The 20,983-nt window shown below is 34.4% G+C and overlaps 3 protein-coding genes and 1 long non-coding RNA gene across 4 annotated transcripts; 2 read left to right on the top strand and 2 right to left on the bottom strand.

The window, feature by feature from the left end:
• Positions 1-83: 83 nt before the first annotated feature.
• On the top strand, positions 84-2,154 carry LOC128679087 (uncharacterized). Its single transcript, XM_053761079.1, has one exon. The coding sequence runs from the start codon at positions 203-205 to the stop codon at positions 2,132-2,134; it is 1,932 nt and encodes a 643-aa protein (XP_053617054.1). The 5' UTR covers positions 84-202; the 3' UTR covers positions 2,135-2,154.
• Positions 2,155-2,159: 5 nt separating this feature from the next.
• LOC128679089 (luciferin 4-monooxygenase-like) lies at positions 2,160-12,322 on the bottom strand. The gene is made up of 11 exons (XM_053761081.2): positions 12,043-12,322; positions 11,420-11,627; positions 9,979-10,177; positions 8,443-8,565; positions 7,578-7,752; positions 6,643-6,783; positions 6,449-6,574; positions 5,786-5,869; positions 5,163-5,309; positions 4,589-4,754; positions 2,160-2,458 (listed from the first exon to the last, which is right to left on the bottom strand). Exons 1-11 carry the CDS (start codon positions 12,211-12,213, stop codon positions 2,343-2,345), a joined length of 1,656 nt encoding a protein of 551 aa, XP_053617056.1. The 5' UTR covers positions 12,214-12,322; the 3' UTR covers positions 2,160-2,342.
• Positions 12,323-13,336: 1,014 nt separating this feature from the next.
• LOC128679088 (luciferin 4-monooxygenase-like) lies at positions 13,337-20,983 on the bottom strand. The gene is made up of 12 exons (XM_053761080.2): positions 20,920-20,983; positions 20,319-20,481; positions 19,089-19,296; positions 18,173-18,371; positions 17,600-17,725; positions 16,847-17,021; positions 16,228-16,368; positions 15,687-15,812; positions 15,080-15,163; positions 14,417-14,563; positions 14,011-14,179; positions 13,337-13,507 (listed from the first exon to the last, which is right to left on the bottom strand). The coding sequence occupies exons 2-12, from the start codon at positions 20,472-20,474 to the stop codon at positions 13,380-13,382; spliced, it is 1,659 nt and encodes a 552-aa protein (XP_053617055.1). The 5' UTR covers positions 20,475-20,481; positions 20,920-20,983; the 3' UTR covers positions 13,337-13,379.
• On the top strand, positions 13,464-14,551 carry LOC128679090 (uncharacterized). The gene is made up of 3 exons (XR_008405717.1): positions 13,464-13,579; positions 14,036-14,185; positions 14,438-14,551. It is a non-coding gene; the product is annotated as an uncharacterized LOC128679090 (long non-coding RNA).

Genomic DNA, 20,983 nt, shown 5'->3' with positions numbered 1-20,983 from the left:
GCAGGACACAAAGAGAGGTTTTAGCAGGACAGTGAATGAGTCACTTACAACCTAATCGGGGAAAACGTCATGTCTGATATGACAACTGCCAATATCACTGTGAAGCTTTGAAATGGAGTGTAAGTTTGGTGTAACGTGACGAGCGCCTGTTTTTTTGTTGTTAACTATTTTTAAATAAATATATAGATTTATTAAACCAAATATGCTTCGACATTCATTGAAAGAATTTTGCAGACAATCTATTACTGTCTCGAAAACAGATGAAGCATCTATATGTTGGCACAATACAGTGTTTGCAGTGCGGACTCCTAAAGAAATTTATATTTTCGAATTTGCCTATGATATCAATTATATGGACAAAACGATAAATATGAATCAATATATGATACCAACGCCGAAGTCAAGCCCAGCCACCTACTTAGTTTCAAACAATTTTATCAAGTACGGTGTGAGTAACTTCGAACTTACGCAACTTATCATGGACCCTTCATTGTGGCCTCACAGTGCTCAAATTGTACAAGAAATGGCTTCTGTAATTGATTGTAAATGGTCGCCTGATGCCTCTTTTAATCGTGAACCGTTATTAGCAGTCCTTAACAATATTGGAAATGTAACTCTATTTGGAAAACAAAATGGCACTTGGACAAACTTGCTTGATTTGTCTGCATGTGTCAACAAAGAATTGAATTTGGTACTACCGACATGCGTGGAGGACTTGAAGACCAAAGCTGACACTGTGGAGTCCAGTGCTCTGTGTTTTATACCAACCAATGATGAATCGTGTTCTATAATTTTAGGACAAAAGAATGGAAACATACATTTGTGGTCTCTTAAAGTTAAAAATGATGATAACTTAATAGCTTATTTTCGAGGCAGCATAGAAGATAATTCTAATGAAGTGAAATGTGTTTTATGGATAGAAAAGTGTGGTAAAAATGGTTTGTTAGTAGTCTCCAATGTTATTGGACAAATTATTCTATATGAATGTAGCATAAATACGAAAATTAAAATGCTAAATAAACATCTTATTTGGCCTCACAGAGATAATATGGTTACTCAGTATCTGAATTACACTAAAGTTAATAATAAAATTATATTATTCTATGACAAACATAGGCATTTTATTGTTCAAACATTAGATGAAAATTACAAAGTGCTGTCACAGTATGCAGAAAATATTAATGATTATAAAATTTCCTCCATTGCGGTAAATTCAAATGAGTTCTTATTAGCAACTACCAATTTTCAAATATTCCAAATAAATTTTGATTTTTCAAATGGTAATCTAGTTGTAAAACACAGTTTAATTGAAATTAAAGACTCTTATAATAATTATGAGGTATTGGATTTGGGTTCATCTCAGAACAGAAGAATGATCACTGCAGTTGCTGTAGACAGATCAGTTAACATTAGAAAAAGAAATCTTCAAATTGATATTCTATTCCTCACAACAGAATTGAATGACAATTCAAATTTGCCTTTTTTAATTCATAATGAAATAAAATCCATTATAAATCTGTGGGATGCTATTGTTTTGGTGCGACAAAATATATTGAAATCGAAGATCTTACCACTTTCTGAATTAACACAATTGATCGCAGATGGCGAAATGGACACTTATTACTTGAAATTGTATTTAGTTATAGCAAATGTATGGCAAACTTTAGAAAATAATCTGAGAATTCCTAATTCTCGAAAACTGTTACCAGTTGATGTAGAAAAAGTCAAAGAAAAAGTTATTTTAAAACATGCTCAGTCTCAATTGAATGAATTTCACAAGCTGATTATACAAAATTGTATTAGTAATTTTGATAAAGAATCATTTAACGCAACAAAGAGTTATTTAAACTACTATAGTCAAAAATATAATCTGAAATTAGAAAGTTTGATTTCTCCAATTGTGTATAACTCATTGAATGAGGAGAAAAAATATACCTGTCAATGTTGTGACAATGAAATTGAAGGCTTCTCATGTGATAGTGGTCACCTTAATATGTTTTGTCCCGTATCATTTCTGCCTATTGAGACAAGTGACTATCTTATTTGTGTGGTCTGTGGTATTACTGCAAGAATTGAATTGTATAATAGGAAAGCGAAATGCATTTTCTGTGATAAACATTTACAAAAGTGTTAATAAAAACGTCATTATAATAATATTTAGTTTTATTATAATAGATGTTCCAAATGCAAATAATTCAGTACTTAAAATATCTATATATTTTTAAATATACTTAATACTATACAATTATCTATTAAAATTAGAGAATAATTACGGCACCGGACCTTAAGTCCACGTGCTTCACTCAAGTGGAGAACCTTGGTGAAGGGCACACCACGACTAATTAGTTACTAACTAAATTCTTCAGTTTCTGACGATCGATCTTTCCAGAGGCAAGAAGCGGCATTTCTTTAAGGAAGACTACACCACCTCGTAATTGCTTCGACTCCGAGAGATTATCTGTAAAGTATTTAATGAATTACTTCATTTGCACCCCGCATATTTGTTGATAGCCTTCTTCGTCAATATAGCATCATATGTAAGAATATGCTGGTGGAATATCACGCCTTTTATTTTCAGAATCTTTTTTGATCTGCCGCCATTGCCATCAAAGACCATCGCGTAGATATCTATAAATTTTTCATTGATCGTCCATTCGATTGCCTTGCTCGCTTTTCCACGAAGGACCAAACTATAAAATCTTGTCTGAGTATATTATAAATAATTATACTCGGTATTCGATAAAGAAGGGCTGGTAAATCACTAGCAAATACATTTAAAGGTAACAACAGCTAAAACTGATGGATGACAGAATTTGTTTTGTAGAAAAGAAACATCGCGCAAGCGTGAGCTCATCATACACATACACAAACATCATCACATACAGAATTTTCCAAATTGTTCTAGAGATTAAATAGATTAGCGTGTTCAAACTCAGGGTTTATTACAATAATAAATTCTTTAATATAAATGACGCTAACTAATATGCAATGAATTTGGATAGTAAATGTTCTATATTTCAAATCGGAAAACGATGGGAATTTGAAATGATAAATAAATTAACTAAATCAACATAAAAATTAAAAGAGATGGGATAAGTATATTGACTTAGTTTTAGCTCCTACAAAAATATGCCTCACGGGTATCATAAAGGTAACTGTTCTCACGGTAATATGACAGTTTACTATATAGGTAGTAATATACGAGGGCTGCTATTTATGTATCCGGAACTGGCCAATAATTCTAGAATATTTAAAAAGTAATTACAACATTAGAAAATAGAACTCTTCGGCTAGAGAATAAATATTTTTCATGTCCCTGTCATTTGTTTTTTTCAATTGGCGCCAATTTTGAAAATAGCTTGTCTTCATTGCCATGGATTTAACTCGTGAACATTTTCGCGCGATGATTTATTATGATTTTCGGCGTGGATTAACTCAAAAACAGTGCATCGAACAACTGATTTTAACTTTTGGAGATGAAGCACCATCGAAAACCACTGTGTATTATTGGTTTAAGGAATTTCAACGTGGACGGTCTATGCTCACGGATGACATTAAGGAGGGTCGTCCTAAATCGGTAGTGGTACAACAAAATATTGATGCTGTGCGACAATTAGTAATGCAAGATCGTCATGTTACATACCGCGAGATAGAGGCGTCTCTGGGCATTAGTATGACGAGTATACACGCGATATTACACGAACATTTAATTGTTAAAAAAATTTGTTCGCGTTGGATTCCGCACAACTTGAGCGTAGATCAAAAACAGGCTCGTGTCGACTGGTGTAAGAAAATGATAAAAAAATACAACCGTGGCACGTCAAAAGCTGTTTATAATATCTACACAGGTGACGAAACCTGGATCTATGCTTATGACCCTGAAACTAAACAGCAGTCAACGGTGTGGGTCTTTCAAGATGAACCGAATCCAACAAAAGTTGTTCGTGCGAGAAGCACTTTAAAGCAAATGGTCGCTTGTTTTTTTGGTATCAACGGACATGTAGCTACAGTGCCACTAGAGAATAGTAGGACGGTTAATTCTGAATGGTACACCACCATTTGTTTGCCAGAAGTCTTTGAAAAAATACGAAAGAACAACCCACAACGCAGAATCATACTTCATCACGACAATGCTAGCTGCCACAAGTCGGCTGAAACAAATAATTTTTTGGAGGGTCAAAAGATTGAATTGACGGGTCATCCGCCGTACAGCCCCGACCTGGCACCCAATGATTTTTATTTATTTCCAAACATTAAAAATAAATTACGTGGTCAACGTTTTTCGAGCCGCGAAGAGGCTGTTGATGCGTTCAAAACACACGTTTTGGACATACCTCAATCAGAATGGAAAAAGTGCTTTGAAAATTGGTTTCATCGTATGCAGAAGTGCATAGATCATCGCGGAGAATACTTCGAGAAACAATAAAACCATATGTAATAATATATGTTTGTTTAATTTTGTTATTCCGGATACATAAATAGCAGCCCTCGTAGTATAATAGGGACTTCCAGTAATATAGGTAAGATTCTCATCAAACCATGGAAATATTCGATATATGTTGTAAGGAACTAGTAGCTTCAAAGTCACCTTTAACGATATCTATAATTTCTTCCGCCTTAATAACCTTCCCCGGAGAAGGCACAACAACAGCTACTGCTAAATCTCCAACCATCGAATCTGGTCTGCCAGTCACCACAACATCGAGGACCGCTGGATGGCTTCGGATTACTTGTTCTAACTCCGTTGGTGATATCTAGGATGAACACATAATTCCTAGGTACTAGAGAAAGAAAAATAAACCTAAAACAATTTTTTGCCTTCCAGACTGTTTACAGAACCACGTTATTTTAGGTTTTTACGTTTATTTTTTATAGTACTATTAATGGTTTTACTATATTTCTACTAAGCTAGGTACAATGATTTCTTCTGTCAATCCACTATCAGCCAGCTAACTCAGTTCGCAGCTGATCACTATTCCTCTTAAATGTCTTATTCTCTCTCTATCTCTCTCTTGAAAGCGCTTGAAAAATAAACCATAATTTTGAAGATTTCGAAATGTTACGGGTAGGTTACCTTTTGACGTTTAAATTAAATAATGTTTCCCAAAGCTACAAACTACTGTAGCTTTTGAGAAGTAATAAATAATGAAGTACCTACTTACTTGATTGTTCATGTATTTGAGTAGAAACTTTTGTCTGTCGCTAAAGAAGTAGTTATCTTTCTCGTCCCTATATAGCAAATCCCCAGTCATTAGCCATCCGTCCTCTGAAAATACTTTTATCGTTTCTTCACGATTATTATAATATCCCTGCCGAATTGAAAAAGTGTAGTTATAAATGTATTGAATCTTTGTGTTCATCACTTTGTTTTACATTACTTATGTGCTTGCAGCAGAATCTACTGAGGAGCATTATTAGGTACAATAATGCTTGCTTTGTACCTAAAAATCCACGAGAATGAATTTTTGAAATCCCAACTTTAAAAACTGGTAATAGGTAATCCAAAAAAAGGACTCACGTCTTTTTAACCCTAACCTTTTCGATCATTACTCCTTCTTGTACCAAAATGTACCCATTCGGCCTCAGTCTTGTTATATAGATAAAAAGTTTATTTACACCACACATAAAAGTGTAAACTAAGGTCTACACACGCGTATCGGTTGAAAATGACTTGATTAGCTAGATTATATAGATAGAGTACTTAATAGAAAACACTTTTATAAGTGTGTGTGTGTGTTTTATTGTGTAAGTGCTTTGTGTTTGCCGTTTTATTTTATGTACTTACCTTGAATACAGAAGGGCCTTTGACCCATAATTCTCCTGGCACGTTGGGCTCGTTAATAACTTCTTTCGTTTCTGTATTTACCAACTAAAATTTGAAACCAACGAATACATTAATAAACTACAAAATTTTATAAAACCAAGAAAATATGTGAAATAAGAAGTAATCATGATAGTTATTAGCTAATATATTTTATCTGCGGGACATTATTTCGGCTGACGTTTCAATGGAGTTGCATCCATCATGGCTAGATGAGATCACGATTAATGCAAATCCTTTGAAATTAATTTATTATTAACCAGCTATCTGGCACGTTTTCTCATGAGGTCTTTAAAATTTTCGTAGTAAATTGTCTAAATAACAGGGAAAACATCATAAAAATCTGTTGCGTAGTAAAAGGCTTAGAAACAGGGCGCAAAGGAGAACTTTGTTTTATATCTTTTATTTGTTGTAGCTGATGTTTCAAAGGATGTTTGAGAATATATTTAGTACTAGTTTTGCCCGCGGCTTCGCCCACGTTAATTTTCCAGAATGAAAGCAGGTACCCTCCGTCCTTCTCCATACTTATGCAAAATTTCTAAAAGATTGTTTGAGGTAACAAACAAACTTACTTTCGCATTTATAATTTTAGTTAGGATAGAAGTTACTCTGTATATAGGTACTCACTTTATACTTGAAGCAAGGAGCCTCTCTGCCGACACATCCCAATGGGCTGTCTGCCAAAACGAAAGCTATAGTGGACATTTCTGTTGAACCGTACACACATACCACAGATGTTTTCGGCGTTATATCCTAAAAAAACATTTTAAAAAATATTTGACGTTTTGAAACCGATCTTTTTTTCTCAATATTATTCATACCTTGATCTGTTGAACCAATTCTTTGGAGACTGTACTTCCTCCTAAGTAAATTATATTTAGACAGGACAAAAGTGTCGAGTCGTTCTTGCTTGGTTTCAGTAGTGTAGTCATTAGATTTGGACTGCTCAGTAATAGGTTGGGCTGAAATCAATACATATAATAAAACAAATCTTGTACATTAAATAAATTTACATAGTTATGTAACAGAGTAAGAATCTGAAAAAAAAATCTGTCTGTATGTCTGATTGTACACGCTAATCTTCGGCACTACTGGACGTATTTGAATGAAACTTTTTTGTTATATAGCTATTAAGCCTGGGCAACATATAGGGTATAAATGATTTTGAAAACTGGAACACCTGATGGAGAACAATGATGGTACAGCTAAACTATAGGAAATATAGAAATGACGCCTTAACAGAAGTTGTTCAGCCTGACGAGCATTTTCTGTTGAGATATAAAAATCGAAGATCTGGAAGATCTGATGTAGACCCATAACGGTGCATATAAACTATAGGAAATATAGAAATGACGACTTAACAAACATTGTTCAGTTTGATGAGCATTTTCTGTTGATGTATAAAAATCGAAGATCTGAAACTCCTGAAGAAGATTCATAATGATCCAGCTTAACTATAGGAAAATAGTTAGACCTCGCGAATACAATAAATTTTGATGAGATTTTACAAAATTGTGAATATTTCGAAAACGACTTAGGTAGCCGATTTTGATGCCCCCACGAACTTAAAAATTCTATTGACAGATCCTACATACATCAGACCAACGGTTCGAAACTCATTGATATCTGTCATTATTGATATCGCGATGAAACCTATATAAGAGTTAAGTCAGACCTTCTAAGAGCTAAACAATTGTAAAAATCTACCCAGTAGTTTTTGCGTGCAAAATAACTTTTAAAAATGCTAAATCCTTACCTGGTACTTTCTTAGTAGATAATGGAAGTGTTCCTGCGTCAATGATCCTGAGGTTATCAACTGAGGGATCTTCAATAGGGGAGTCGTGATGTGCATCAGAGCAGCAGACTGCCACTGCAGCGGCGATATGTTGAAGTGCATCTTTATGCATTCAGGGAACTTTGTGTAGTTTGCCCTGAAATTTAATTTTAATAGGTAATTATATAACAAACTAGCTTTTGCCCGCGAATTCGCCCGCTTGAATTTCATAGTAAAATCATTCCTTAAGAAAAATGATGAAGAGTACCTATGTTTACCAATTTTCAGCTTTTTATCTTGAAAATTGTTTTAAGTCCCATACAAATTTTCACCCAAATTTTGTAGGGGTGGAGGTTAAATTTTCAGAAAAATCTGAAACACGTATTTATTAATTTGTTGTGAAAAACCCAAATTTTCAAGTCACTAACTTCAACGGTGTAGAACTTTCATATAAAATGTTTTCACCCCATTCATCGGGGTGAAATTTCCAAATACCCACTCTTAGTGCTCACTTACACTCCCCAGGGAACCGTCCGTCAGTCAGTCAATCAGTCACTCAGTAACGCAAGAATTTTATATATATATAGATAGATATACACTATTTTTTATAATTAAATCTTAATTTTATATAATAAAATCATAATAATATTATAAATGCGCGTGAAAGAGTACTTTCACGACTTTCACGCGAAATCTACTGGACAAATTATGAAATTTGGTGCACGGGTAAAATAACCTATAACCTAATTAACCTACAACCTGGAAAAACTCGTAGGATACTTTTTGTCCCGAAATTCCCACGGGAGCGAAGCCTCGGGGCGCAGCTATTCTATCATAAAATAGATACCATGCCAATCTTCCTCCGATCGATAAATTTTTGTGAGTTATCGCGGCTAATTTGGGTAGACCTGTTGAACCGCTAGTTGAGAGCAAGTATCCAATCGTATCAGCTGGGTCGAAATCTGTTGCTCTGAAAATAATTCGATAAACATTAAGATACATAAATTTGTGGATAATCAGAATTCTAGTTACGTTACCATTAATATTACTTTAACTACATATAGTCAGGAGCTATATTTCTACTGCCAGTTTACAGCAGTGCTTTCATTATTGTGTTCCCGTTTGAATGGCAAGAGAGGCAGTGTAATTACAGGGTACTGTGGCAAAAGATCAAAATGCACATAGTATGCAAAGCGCGTATGATGCCCCTGCTTGGTAGTATAAACAAATACCCTAGAAGAAAAATATGCAATGGCATTCATTGATTTTATTGACCGTTTGTAATGCGACAACTTTCGAACCGTTGGTCCGATTTTGATAAAATTTAAAAGGTATGTAGGATCTGCCAATGGAAATTCTAAGTTCGTGGGGCAACAAAATACTTTTTTGAAATATTCACAATTTTGTAAAAAAAATATTGAGGTGAGTTTGTTTGTATGTTTGAGGCGGGTAATCTCCGAAGCTACCAAACCGCATTCAACAATTCTTTCACCATTAGAAAGCTACATTATCAGAGATTGCTATAGGTATATATTTATTTTTAAATAAATTATTTTTCAACCATATCAATGAACACTTATAAAGTACCTAATCCGAAAAAAAGCACTACCTAAAATCTTTACGTGCGTGCGTTGGCTCTAATGTTGGTTATATATGTATATAATGTACTACAAAAATATAGTTTTTTAGTAGATCCATAAAAAATTCCGCGACACTATACATCTATCTTTTATAATTAAGTAACTATAAGGCATTTTATATGTAAAGAGATAATGTAAATTAAAAGGTGCATTTTGACAATTATTTTTACACAAGCATATTAATCCTTATGATTAAAAGTTATTTAATCATCAAGATAGTTTCATGAGAATAAATTTTGTCTTTTATAGCACATAAATTGGATGAATAGATTCTAAAATATCGTGGAATTAAAAATGTAGGTAGATAGCTATTATTGTTGAACACGGCACGCGCTGCCGTGTGAAGCCAAAAGACTGTAACTTTGAAAAAGGTGTTTTGAGATATTTGATTGAATGTATATTTTATTGCATCCAGAAGTTAAGTAGTAGTATTTAGGACATGGCTAAACACTGTAACGGACATTACAGTATTATGTCGCACTATTAAATTTTGCCTTAACCCTATATCGATGGATAATTATGACTATTTTTCACTATATATAAAATTTTAAACGAAAAATGAGATGAAAGGATAAGTAAATGAGTTTCGAAACGTTGGTCTGATGTATGTAGGTCAATAAAATAAAGTCGTGGAGCATCAAAATCGGCTAAGTCGTTTTCGAAATATTCACAATTTTGTAAAATCTGTCTATGTTCGCGGCGAATAACTAGTATATTGATTTTAATAGAAAAAAAAGAATTACTTGAAATCTTCAACAGGTTCCTGCCCCCCATATTCTTCTAAGAATTGTGAAAAACTCGTGTGAGTGTCTCCTTTATCAAAAGTGATAATGAGCGAATCCAGCTTTTCATTGTTCAATGCTTTTTGAACTTCATTAGATTTCTCATCTTGGCAAAAGATTATCTTCGGCTTAGTTATAGTGAAAACGTTTGACAGTTCCTCTGAAATCATTAAATATTTATTTCTTTAATTTATGGACCGAGGCAAAGGGCCTGGCTCAAAGGACTATAAATTTTAATCGAATCCCATACGTGGTGTCGAATGACGTTGTGGCGAAATAATTTAAACTGGCCTGTAATAATATGCACATAAATTACAATTCTTTTTCTCCACAACTCACGTCGCTGTGGTGTCATTCGACTTAATGGGTGTGGCTTCATTAAGTTTTCACTCCAATGTACCACACTGAAATATTTTCGCCACAACGTATGTCGATTCGACGTCATTCGACACCATGTCGAGAGACCCATTTTAAACATTTTTTTATATAAATATGTGACTCTTGGCTTTATCTACCGTGTGAGGAAAAAAGATGAGACCAAATCAAAATCTTTGTCAACTTTATCTTCTACTATCTATTATCTATTCTTCTATCTTTTGACATTTTCAGGGTTGTTTCCTCAGTTACAATTTTAAGGATAAAAAACAAGAATTGTTCGTTATGACATAAAAATATTACAATGATAGTTACAGATTATCGTGCTACGTGCGACCGTGGAATTTTCCAATTTAGGTATTTAGTATTTTATGATCAACATAAACTTTATTACAGTAGATTCTTATCTAAATTAGGAGATAAAACTACTAAGAGTGGGTTGCAGCAGTCCACTTTGATGTGAACTTTAACCGGCGCATAAAAACGCAAAGCATAAAGTATGTTAAAGTTAACGTCAAAGTTGAATGGTGCAACCTACCCGAAGTAGTAGACGACTTTATCTCCTAATTTAGTAACCGAAAATTTCGATTTCTGCCAAAACCATCGATTCCAATATTAGGTCGGACATAACATAAAAATAATCATTCATAAATACACTTACCTGACTCACGTATTCGTGGAAGTCTTCATGTCCGTAACATTGACATAGCCACAAACTCCAGGAGTGCCGCCTGCCGCCTGCCCTGGTACGGCCACCTTTTGCGCAGACCCGCAAATTACGTAGGGAACAAATGTCTGGCTATGCCACTCCCGCCTAGCTTTGACAGAAGTGGCACACCCAAGAAATGCTGGCTTGGTGTCATCGAGTATTATATACGTGTGCCAATGGTCTGACAACCACAGTTGCCGATGATCGTGCAAAGTGGAGACGAAAAAGAAAGCGAACCCTGGGTTTCGACGGTCAAAGCCTGAGGAAGAAACCAGGAATACGCTGAAATGAGAGAAAGAGGGTTTTTTATGCACTCACTTGTACGAAGTGTTCTATCGATCCCAGCGGCTATGACGCCGATATAAAAGCAGGCATAGAAAGGTACAGTCAGGTCCAGATGATTAGGGGCTAGTATCAACACCACGTCGCCTTTTCTTATTCCCAGTTTTCTGAATGCTGTGGCACATTTGACGGATTTTTCCAAAACTTGTCGGTTCGTGTAGTGTTGGCCCACGGCGCCGTCGATCTGGTGATAGAGATCATGTTATTGTTATGTCGGCTACACCCTAGCCGAATGCGTTTACATTGCGTAGTTTTAATGTGAGATTTGATTTACCGCAATATAAAACCAGCAATGTTAATATTGTTCATTGATATTTTCAATATAATGATTAGATTTACATAAATGTGATCCCAGTTACTAGATATAACTTAACTACCGTGACTTAGGTAAAAGTAATCTATAAAAAACAAAAACCAATGAAGTTATTATTTATCAATTATTTTTATATAAGTCGACCGTCAACCAAAGAAAGCGACTTTTTGAAAGCATTGCTTAAACTTAACTTAAGTAAAAAGTATATATTTTGAATCAATAATAATTATTGATTAATTAGCTAATTAAATCACATTACAAACAAAAAATATGGTACTGTACCTACCCGAGAAATTGTATTAGGATTATCTTTAAAAACCCTCAGCAAGTTTTTTCCCACATGATAAATATCCGTTGGAATTCCACTATCGGCTACAACTTTCGCTGTCAACTCCTCGAAGTACCAATTGACTTCGTCACTAGGTTTGAATTGGAAATTGTCCAAAATACCGTTCATTATGAATATGTTAACTTGCCAACAACGATATAGTATGAATGAAGTATGGTCTGCTATATAATAGATCTAATTTATCTATATTGTGTGCGTTGAACTTATTTATCATTTGAATGAATATCGTTTGTCAGTCGAGGGATCCGTATAGCTATTAGTGTGAGGCTAAAAAATTAGGTGACGTAGATAACGTTGATATCATGTAGTTCTGACGAGAATTTGGAACAATTAACACCGTCTCACAATTATATTATGTTATCTCCATAAATAAATGTACTTTTTACCATCGTTGGCTTTGACTAGGTATACTTTAAATATTTTAGTCTCATGTAGTAGGTATATTATATATACTTTGTGTACTTTATTTGGTTATACATCTAGTCAGTTGAGTTTTAAAATAGAAATCAATACATATATTTAGCCTTAGTACCTTTGAATACTTAGCTCTTTCTCTCATCTAAGCGTATTCCCGGTTCCTTCCTCAGCCTTTGAGCATCGGAGCCCCATGGACCGCTATACCTTGTATACTTAGCTATGTATTAATTATAAATTTGGAAATATATGTTATTCCTTACGGTGTGTACTAGTGTCCAGGGCACAGGTTCAGGTTGCGAAAATCAAAGGCCACGTTTTGCTATTGTGCCGGCATATAAAAAAACTGTTCGCCGAACGTTGGTGGTTTCGACGTTATGTACATTGCTGGATTTTCCTAGCGGTAAAAAACCTCACATATAAACTACGCCTGGTGTTAGACTTTACGAAAGTCGCCTAGATGTAGATAATGTTAAGTAAGTAATGTCAGATTCCTTTTTTTGGAAAACTTTCCAAAAAAAAAGGGATCTGACATTACTTTTACGACTACCTACCACTATCTAACGGCAAGTAGTGACCAAACCTACATCACATACCTACGTAATAAACAGCACCACAAACCTTAAATGGTTTGTTTATTTATTTTGTAGAGAGACTCTAAAAACTGGTTCGGCGGGTTGTTCGACAACTTCTGTTGGCAATGAAAATGAAATAAAAATGAAATAAAAACGAAATAAAAACGAAATAAAAACGAAATAAAAACGAAATAAAAACGAAATAAAAACGAAATAAAAACGAAATAAAAACGAAATGAAAATTAGATAAAAATGTATTTATTTAGTAAATAAAATATAAATCCATTATTCCTTTGTTAATTCAGTAACAATCTTCTTTAGCAGAGATCTATTGATTTTGCTGGAAGCTGTCATAGGTAACTGGTCCATGAATATGACTCCGCCTCTCAGCTGCTTCGTATCTGACAGAGAGTCTGAAAAGGATGGAAAATGTGCTTTCATTTAGTACATATAGCGGCCCGTCCCGGATTCGCCTGAGTAAAACCGTAATAAATTATACATCTAAACCATCCTCAGGAATGAGACTATCTAATGGTAAAAATCGTACAAAAATTCAACCGATTTTCGATGATCTAGTGTGATCTATTTCAAGTAAATAAATACCTATTATCCATATTCATACTACATACCAAATGTTAGTCTATTTCCATACTTTCCTACTAATATATTCATAACTTTGGTTAAATAAATAAATAAATAAAAATCTTTACACATACTTACTATATGATATAATCGACTAGAGTGCGCAATGTCCATCCATCATGATATTGGAAACAAGTGGTGGTCGATGAAAACTAATAGGTACATGAGTCGTATTATGGTCGGATTGGTATACGAACTGAGCATACTATACACAAACTATACGTCTTCAGACCAAATCGACTATCGCGTTGTTAACCATAACTTATCGACCTACTTTTAACAAGCTCCTTGATTTCCAGTGTTGTAACGTCATGGCCAGGTCTCCTTACGACACATGCCACGGGCAGGTCTCCAGACTCCAAGTCCTCCACTATGCCAGTCACGGCCACTTGGTACACTCCAGGGTGCTGTTGGATCACGTTCTCGATTTCCACAGGAGATACCTACGCGTATTAATAATATTCAGTCTTTGAAAATAGTAAAAAACAATCCTTTAAACGTTAAAAATCTCGTATAACGAATGAATTACTGTCATCTAAACTTAAATTGTACTTATACAAAATTTCACCTCAATCGGTTGAGGATATCTGCTTCAATATTGATGCTCTAGATTTTTATGCCCTCATAACTATGTGCATATACACATTGCAAGTTAAATAAAAAGTTGTAAACATACTAACATGATGATTTTTGTATTTCAGCAGCATTTTCAATCGATCTACGAAATACAAGTAGCGATGTTCATCCATGTACAAAAGATCGCCAGTTTTGAACCAACCATCGTCTGAAAATGTCTCCTTTGTTCTTCCTGGATCGTTGTAATAACCCTATGGAAATGCAAAAAATATTTATATATATCTATACTATATTATAAAGAGGTAAGCGTTTGTGAGTTTGTACTGGTACTAAATTATACAAGATTGCTATAAGTAGATGCTATCTGATAGTATGCCTAAATTGCCACGGGAGCGAAGCCCCGGACAACATCTAGTATTATAATGTACCTTTTTAATGGTGAAAGAATTTTTGAAATCCGTTCGGTTGTTTCGGAGATTACTCGCCTGAAACATACATACTCACAAATTCACAAACGCCTTCCTCTTTATAATCATAGTATAGATGAGTAGGTTCTTGGGGGACGTGACGTTTTTTTAGCATTTTTAACTCCGAAATCACGTGTATTTTTACAAGTACGTGTAAATTTAATAATTTTAATTTGTAAGGGTAATTTAATATAATTTGTATGATTTTAATTTGTTACATAATTAATATGTTATAATAAATATAAAGAAAGCAATGTAAAATAAACGGATACAAGAAAGTTTTACTCTGGCCGTACCTACCTTGAACAATCCTGGTCCTTTCACCCAAAGTTCTCCAGTCTTGTTTGGTTCGACAATGTCTTCGTGAGTATTGTGGTCAATTAACTGAACATAATAGACATCATAATTTGATTAAATGTATTTATTTATTATATCTTAAAATATTTAAATTGCCTTGATAGACATGTCTATAAATTAGGTATATACTTACTGTTTAGGTAGGTGTTTGCAAATAAATTAAATGAATGAATGAAATGACAAAATGTTGAAAGCTAATGGTTTCTATAGTTTATCATGTTGCATAAAATAATTATTTAAGATGGCCTTCGGATTTCCCTACTATATGACTCTGCATACCCCGTAAAGAATAAATAAGTGAATGAGTATAATTGTAGCTGATGTCATCAAGAATGATATGCGTGCCAATGGTCTGACAACTAGGGATGCCGACGACCGTGACAGAGAGACGAAAAAGAAGGAAAACGAATATTGCGGACTATCCGTCGCTCGACAGATGAGAAAAAACCACGAAAATCCTCAGATGAAACAAACGTAAATTATATGAATGAAATTATTTTCATTGTCTCGATTGGGAAATGTTCTAAAGTTTTGTACTAAGTATACTTACTCTAAACTGAACAGTTTCTATGAGTCTACCAACGGATTCTATAGGTTTATCATCAGCTGACACTATCATGCCAGACATTTCTGTTTGTCCGTATAACACTTGTACATCAGTATTAGGCACAGTTTTCTGTAATAAAACATTTTATAAATAAAAATATTTTTTTGTTGTTTTCTAAAGATTAACAAAAAAAAAGTTTGTGACACAGTGTACAATGTACATATAGTAGGCACAAAGGTCGTGTCAACAAAGGTCTCGATTTCTCCATTTTTTTGTGGTAAATAATTAAGTTTTCTTTTAAAAATCAATACTAGCTACTTGGTACGGTTTCGCATGGGGTCATTTACATACATATGGATAAACCTTCGAGGAATATACTGTTCTAAATACTTAACAGTAAAACAGCATCAAAATCCGGTGCGTAGTTAAAGTTAGAAACAAAGAGAGGCGTAGGGCGACTTTGTTTATTAATATTAGTAGGTTTAGTACCTAATTATAATAAAATTCTGTAAGAATCACACAATACAAAAATGGTAATAAACACCTGGATGGCTTTAAGTAATGCTGGACTGACATAGCTGCCTCCCACTACGATGTAGTTGAAACAAGAGAGATCACAGCTGTTGGTATCGTCCATATTCAACAAACTAGCCATTAATGGAGGACTGCAGATCATATGAGTGGGCTGGAAAAGAAGAAATTTAAGTTATTAATAACATAAATATAATAAAACATTGCATGGTGTGTAATATAAAAGAAAGTGAATATGAGAACTCAAAAATATGATAAACCGCCCATGGTTGTCTTACGACATTAATACGATTAAGTGTTAGCCCTTAATCACCTCGTATGATATCCACCGACGGACATGGAGTGTTCCCATTAGTGCAGGAGCTTGACATGCTATGATATGAGAGATAATAAACATACAACTTTGAAATTAAGTATTAATGAGAATTCATAAAGAAGAGACATTTGGATTGCAACATTGGTGTTGAATGTTGTCAAGTGTTGAATGAAATGGCAAGTGGTAGAAAAGGATGGATAAATAAATTAACATAAAGGCTGATTTACATCAAGCAAGCGAATGCTCATTCTATCTCCACTCTATTATAATGTGACAATCAAGAATATATTTTTTAAAGAAATGAAAAAAATCTTACCCTGTACTTATTAATCATGGTATAAATATAAGGCTTGTCAAGTCGTAATGGAGACTGAAGTCTTGTGTATCTGAGTACTGGAGACAATACGTAGTGGAATATAGCTGACACCCACTGCAGCGGAGACAGGATCAACGCCATTCTCTCTGGGTCAGGGAACTTGTGTTGTCGAGACCTGGTGATCATTCTTTATTTATTTCTAGTGGCCCATCCCGGCTTTACTCAGGTAAAACCAAAAACATTATACACAAAATTCTTCATCAGGAACCACATTATCCATTAGTCAAAACTGTACAAAATCTGTTCAGTAGTTATTGAGTTTATCGCGCTCATACGGATAGATACGACAGCGACTTATATTTAAAATATAATATATTTTAATAGAAGTCGCTGATAAGAATCAGCAGAACACATACAGCATACTGCAAGTAGCAGAGCAGAACATTATCCATGTTAAGATATGGTATTGAGCACATATAATTAGATTGTTGATCGAATTTGATTCGATTGGTCAACAAAGTCATGAAATATCTTAAAGATCAATAAGTATTATATATATATATATATATATTACTAGCCGGGGCTTCGCTCCGGTGGAAATTTCGGAATAAAAAGTACCCTATGTGTTATTTCAGGTTATATTCTACCCATGTACCAAATTTCATAATAATCGGTCCAGCAGATTTTGCGTGAATGAGTGACAAACAACATACATCTTTCGAATTTATAATATTAGTAGGATTATGGTCTTACCAAATATCCACGCATCCATACAAAATGCTGGCATGTGAAAGAGCTGCAAATTTGACTGCGCCACCGGTTGTTCCACTGGTCATCATGAGGAATGAGATCGTCTGAGATGGATCAAATTCAGTTGGCCTGAAGACACCAAAAATGTTTTGTTTTCGGGACATTCTTTAATTTAATGTTTTTCTGCTAGTCTAAATTATTAGTCTCTATCAGAGAATTCCAATTATTTAGTAAGTTTTATTTTATTGTTGTTTCTTCTTTTGGGATTCACGGCATACCTAAAGTCCGGTCTTGAAAGGCTTGCGCATGTGGTTGATATAATAGATCCAACACGTACCTAAAGGCCCTTTGGAGAGTTTTGATGTTATTGGGTTTAATTTTTATTATTATTATCAGAATGGGGTAATATGCGACAGCACACCAAACCAACGAACTTACGTCTTCCAACAACGACTACACTGGCCTGCGAAGAATACTAGGACACATTGCCAAGAAACGCTGTGACAACCTGGAGACTACCTTGCAAGGAGGAACAACTTTGAAATATATAACTTAATTTATAGCTGAATAACTTACTTGAACACGTCAACTTTCGAAACATCGCCGAATTTTCGCAAAAATGTTTCAATATCTAAGTGGTCATCATTAGCATCTAGAGTGACTATTTCTGAGGACAGTTTCGCTCTTGTTACGGATTCTCCAACGGTTTTAATGTAGTCGTTCATGCTGAACACAATCTGTGGTTTTACGTTGTCTAGAACCTCTTGCATTTCATCTAAAAAATCGTAAAAGTACATAAATATTTGTCGAAATTTCATTGTATACAGGGTACCTATGTATTTTCGAACACTTCCTTTTTTACAATAGAAATGCTCAGTATAATACATTAGTTAAATAAAACGGTATCCAAAAGAAATTTACAGTGGAAGAAGAAGAAAAAAATTGTACTTTTAATAATAAATCTAATCATTCCTACTTGAACTCGTAGTGTGACTTTTCAATTCACTGTTCAATGTGAGACAGCCAATCAATAATCAAATTCCACTTCGCATCGCATCACAATGCCTCTACGTATGCGTCTCATTGTCAAAAAATTGGATAGTGAAAAGTGAAGTGAATTGGCAACCCGCATCACGATTTAGTTATCACGATTTAGGATGGCGCTAGACGGCTGATTAACCATGAATTTTCATTCACTAACCTTGCAAGGTCAATTGTCATTTACGTGATAAGCTTTAATATATTTATCGTCGTTATAATTCTAGATAAGAGACGGGTGCATTCTCAATCACGAAAGGCACCAATGCGTCCTCACGTGAAGGGGCAACTACGAAAAATGACATCAAAAATCGTCTAGACAGAACATACGCCCAAAAACATCATTGTCCGAACAATGATGGTGCAGAAGACAGTGCTAATTAGGATAGAAAAATTACGAAAGTGGATCTTAGGAAGAATACAGATAATAGAATATAAATAGACGAATACTCACTAATTCCCATGTTAACATCAAGGCAAGCGACAGCCGCGCCAAGGTACAGAGCAGCGTACATGACTATACAGACTTCCCGACGGTTTGGTACAACCAGGCCGATGACGTCACCACATTTGATCCCAAAGTTGTTCATTGCTATAGCAAATTGCGTGGATCTTCTGAGTACTGACCCACTAGTCTCTCTTGTATCGGTAGATGCATCAATCTAAAAGTATGTTATGACCATATATTTCTTTTATCTATGGTTATGACAATCGTTTCGACAAACATTAAGACTTTAATATTAGTAATAATGATAAATTACCTTAGAATATTTTTTACCTTAACTGATCACCTAATTAATGTATCTGATGTTTACTTTCTACTTATTCTAGTACTTACATTGGTAACAGCGTTTTGATCTGTGGTCATTATCGGCAATAAAGTATTGCCCTGGTAATTTCTTTTATTTAATATATTTACTGTACTTTTTATTTTTCTAGAATAAACTTAAAATTTTATTTTTTTTCGTACTACTTTACGTACTAGCTTGACACCGTAGCAATTGGACAATGTAGCAAGCGGTCACGCTTGCTACATTGTCCAGGATTTTTTTCTGGTACTCCTGGCGGTATTCTACTCTAATGTCAAATTTCATAAAATTGGGTCCAGTCGTTTTCGAGCTTGTTTGTTATAAACGAATATACTCGTACAAATTAAATAAATGGCTCTATTCAATCACAACACAACCTGCACACGGTAAACAATCTCCCGCCCAGCTCCCTTTAGGTCATCTTTTAAAAATGTATATCTAAAAAAATCCCGAGCCTTACAAATTATAAAACAAAGTCCTCTACTATTCGCGAAAAACTTATAAACTTTTCATGAGTTTTCACAAATAGAGTGTGAATGAGTGAAAATCCTAAGGAAGGTTGTACAAATTTATTATGTTTTACCCTGGTTTTATCCGAGCGAAGTTTGGACAAGTCGCTAATTGTGAATAAAGTACAATACAAGACAAAATTCTTTATTGCACATACAAAATGTATTACAAATATAACTGAAAACCTAAATAAGTGAACAATAAATGCACAAAAGGCAGCCATAACACTTTAACGATTTCTTACCTTTTGATATGAAAAAAACTGTTGAAGTGGAAAAATTGTACCCAGTACAGGTCGGATTAGAGAGATAATAAAAAAAATAGACATATACCTAGTTGAAATACTATTTTACGAAAGTACCTACTTGCAAAATAAAGTTAGGGTCATCCCGCAAGCTCTGCTGTATCAATTTCCCGATATGGTGCCTGTCTGAGGGGATGCCACTCCTGGCGACGACCCTGGAGGTCAAATCATCGAGGAACAAATATATTGACGCGTTCCTTCTGGGCCGGGCGTGCATTATTTAACTAAAATTTAATATTAATACAATATAATAAAATAACCCTTTATTGCACGTAATAAAAATATAGATACAGTTATAATCTTAATTACATGGGCCAAAGGCGGCCTTATCGCTGTAAATAATTTCTCGCAGGCAATCTTTTGGAATATTTAAAAAAAAAGAATAAGAGTTGAACAGGTTGGTATAAAAAATAGATGAACATATTATTATCGATCTTTATTATAATGATGTTGTACATTTTTCAGTAAATCCAAAGGCAATTTATTGTATCTGTGCACCAATCAATCGGACCTTCTATTCAGCACAGTGAGGCTTAATTTTTCTAAAAAAATGCGGTGATAATATCCCCAACATGGAACTATTTTGTAGGGATATTTTTGGGCAATGTGTTAAAATTTATTCTACAAGTATTTTTGCTTTTATTACAGCCAAGCGTACTTACCCAGAAAATGTCTAGACGTATAAGTATCGAGACGATCAATGCCACTCTTTTGGTGTTATCAATC

The sequence above is a fragment of the Plodia interpunctella genome, chromosome 21 (assembly GCF_027563975.2).
Source record: "Plodia interpunctella isolate USDA-ARS_2022_Savannah chromosome 21, ilPloInte3.2, whole genome shotgun sequence".
NCBI lineage: Eukaryota > Metazoa > Arthropoda > Insecta > Lepidoptera > Pyralidae > Plodia > Plodia interpunctella.
The sequence above is the reverse complement of the archived record's forward strand: the minus strand, read 5'-3'. Positions and strand labels throughout refer to the sequence as shown.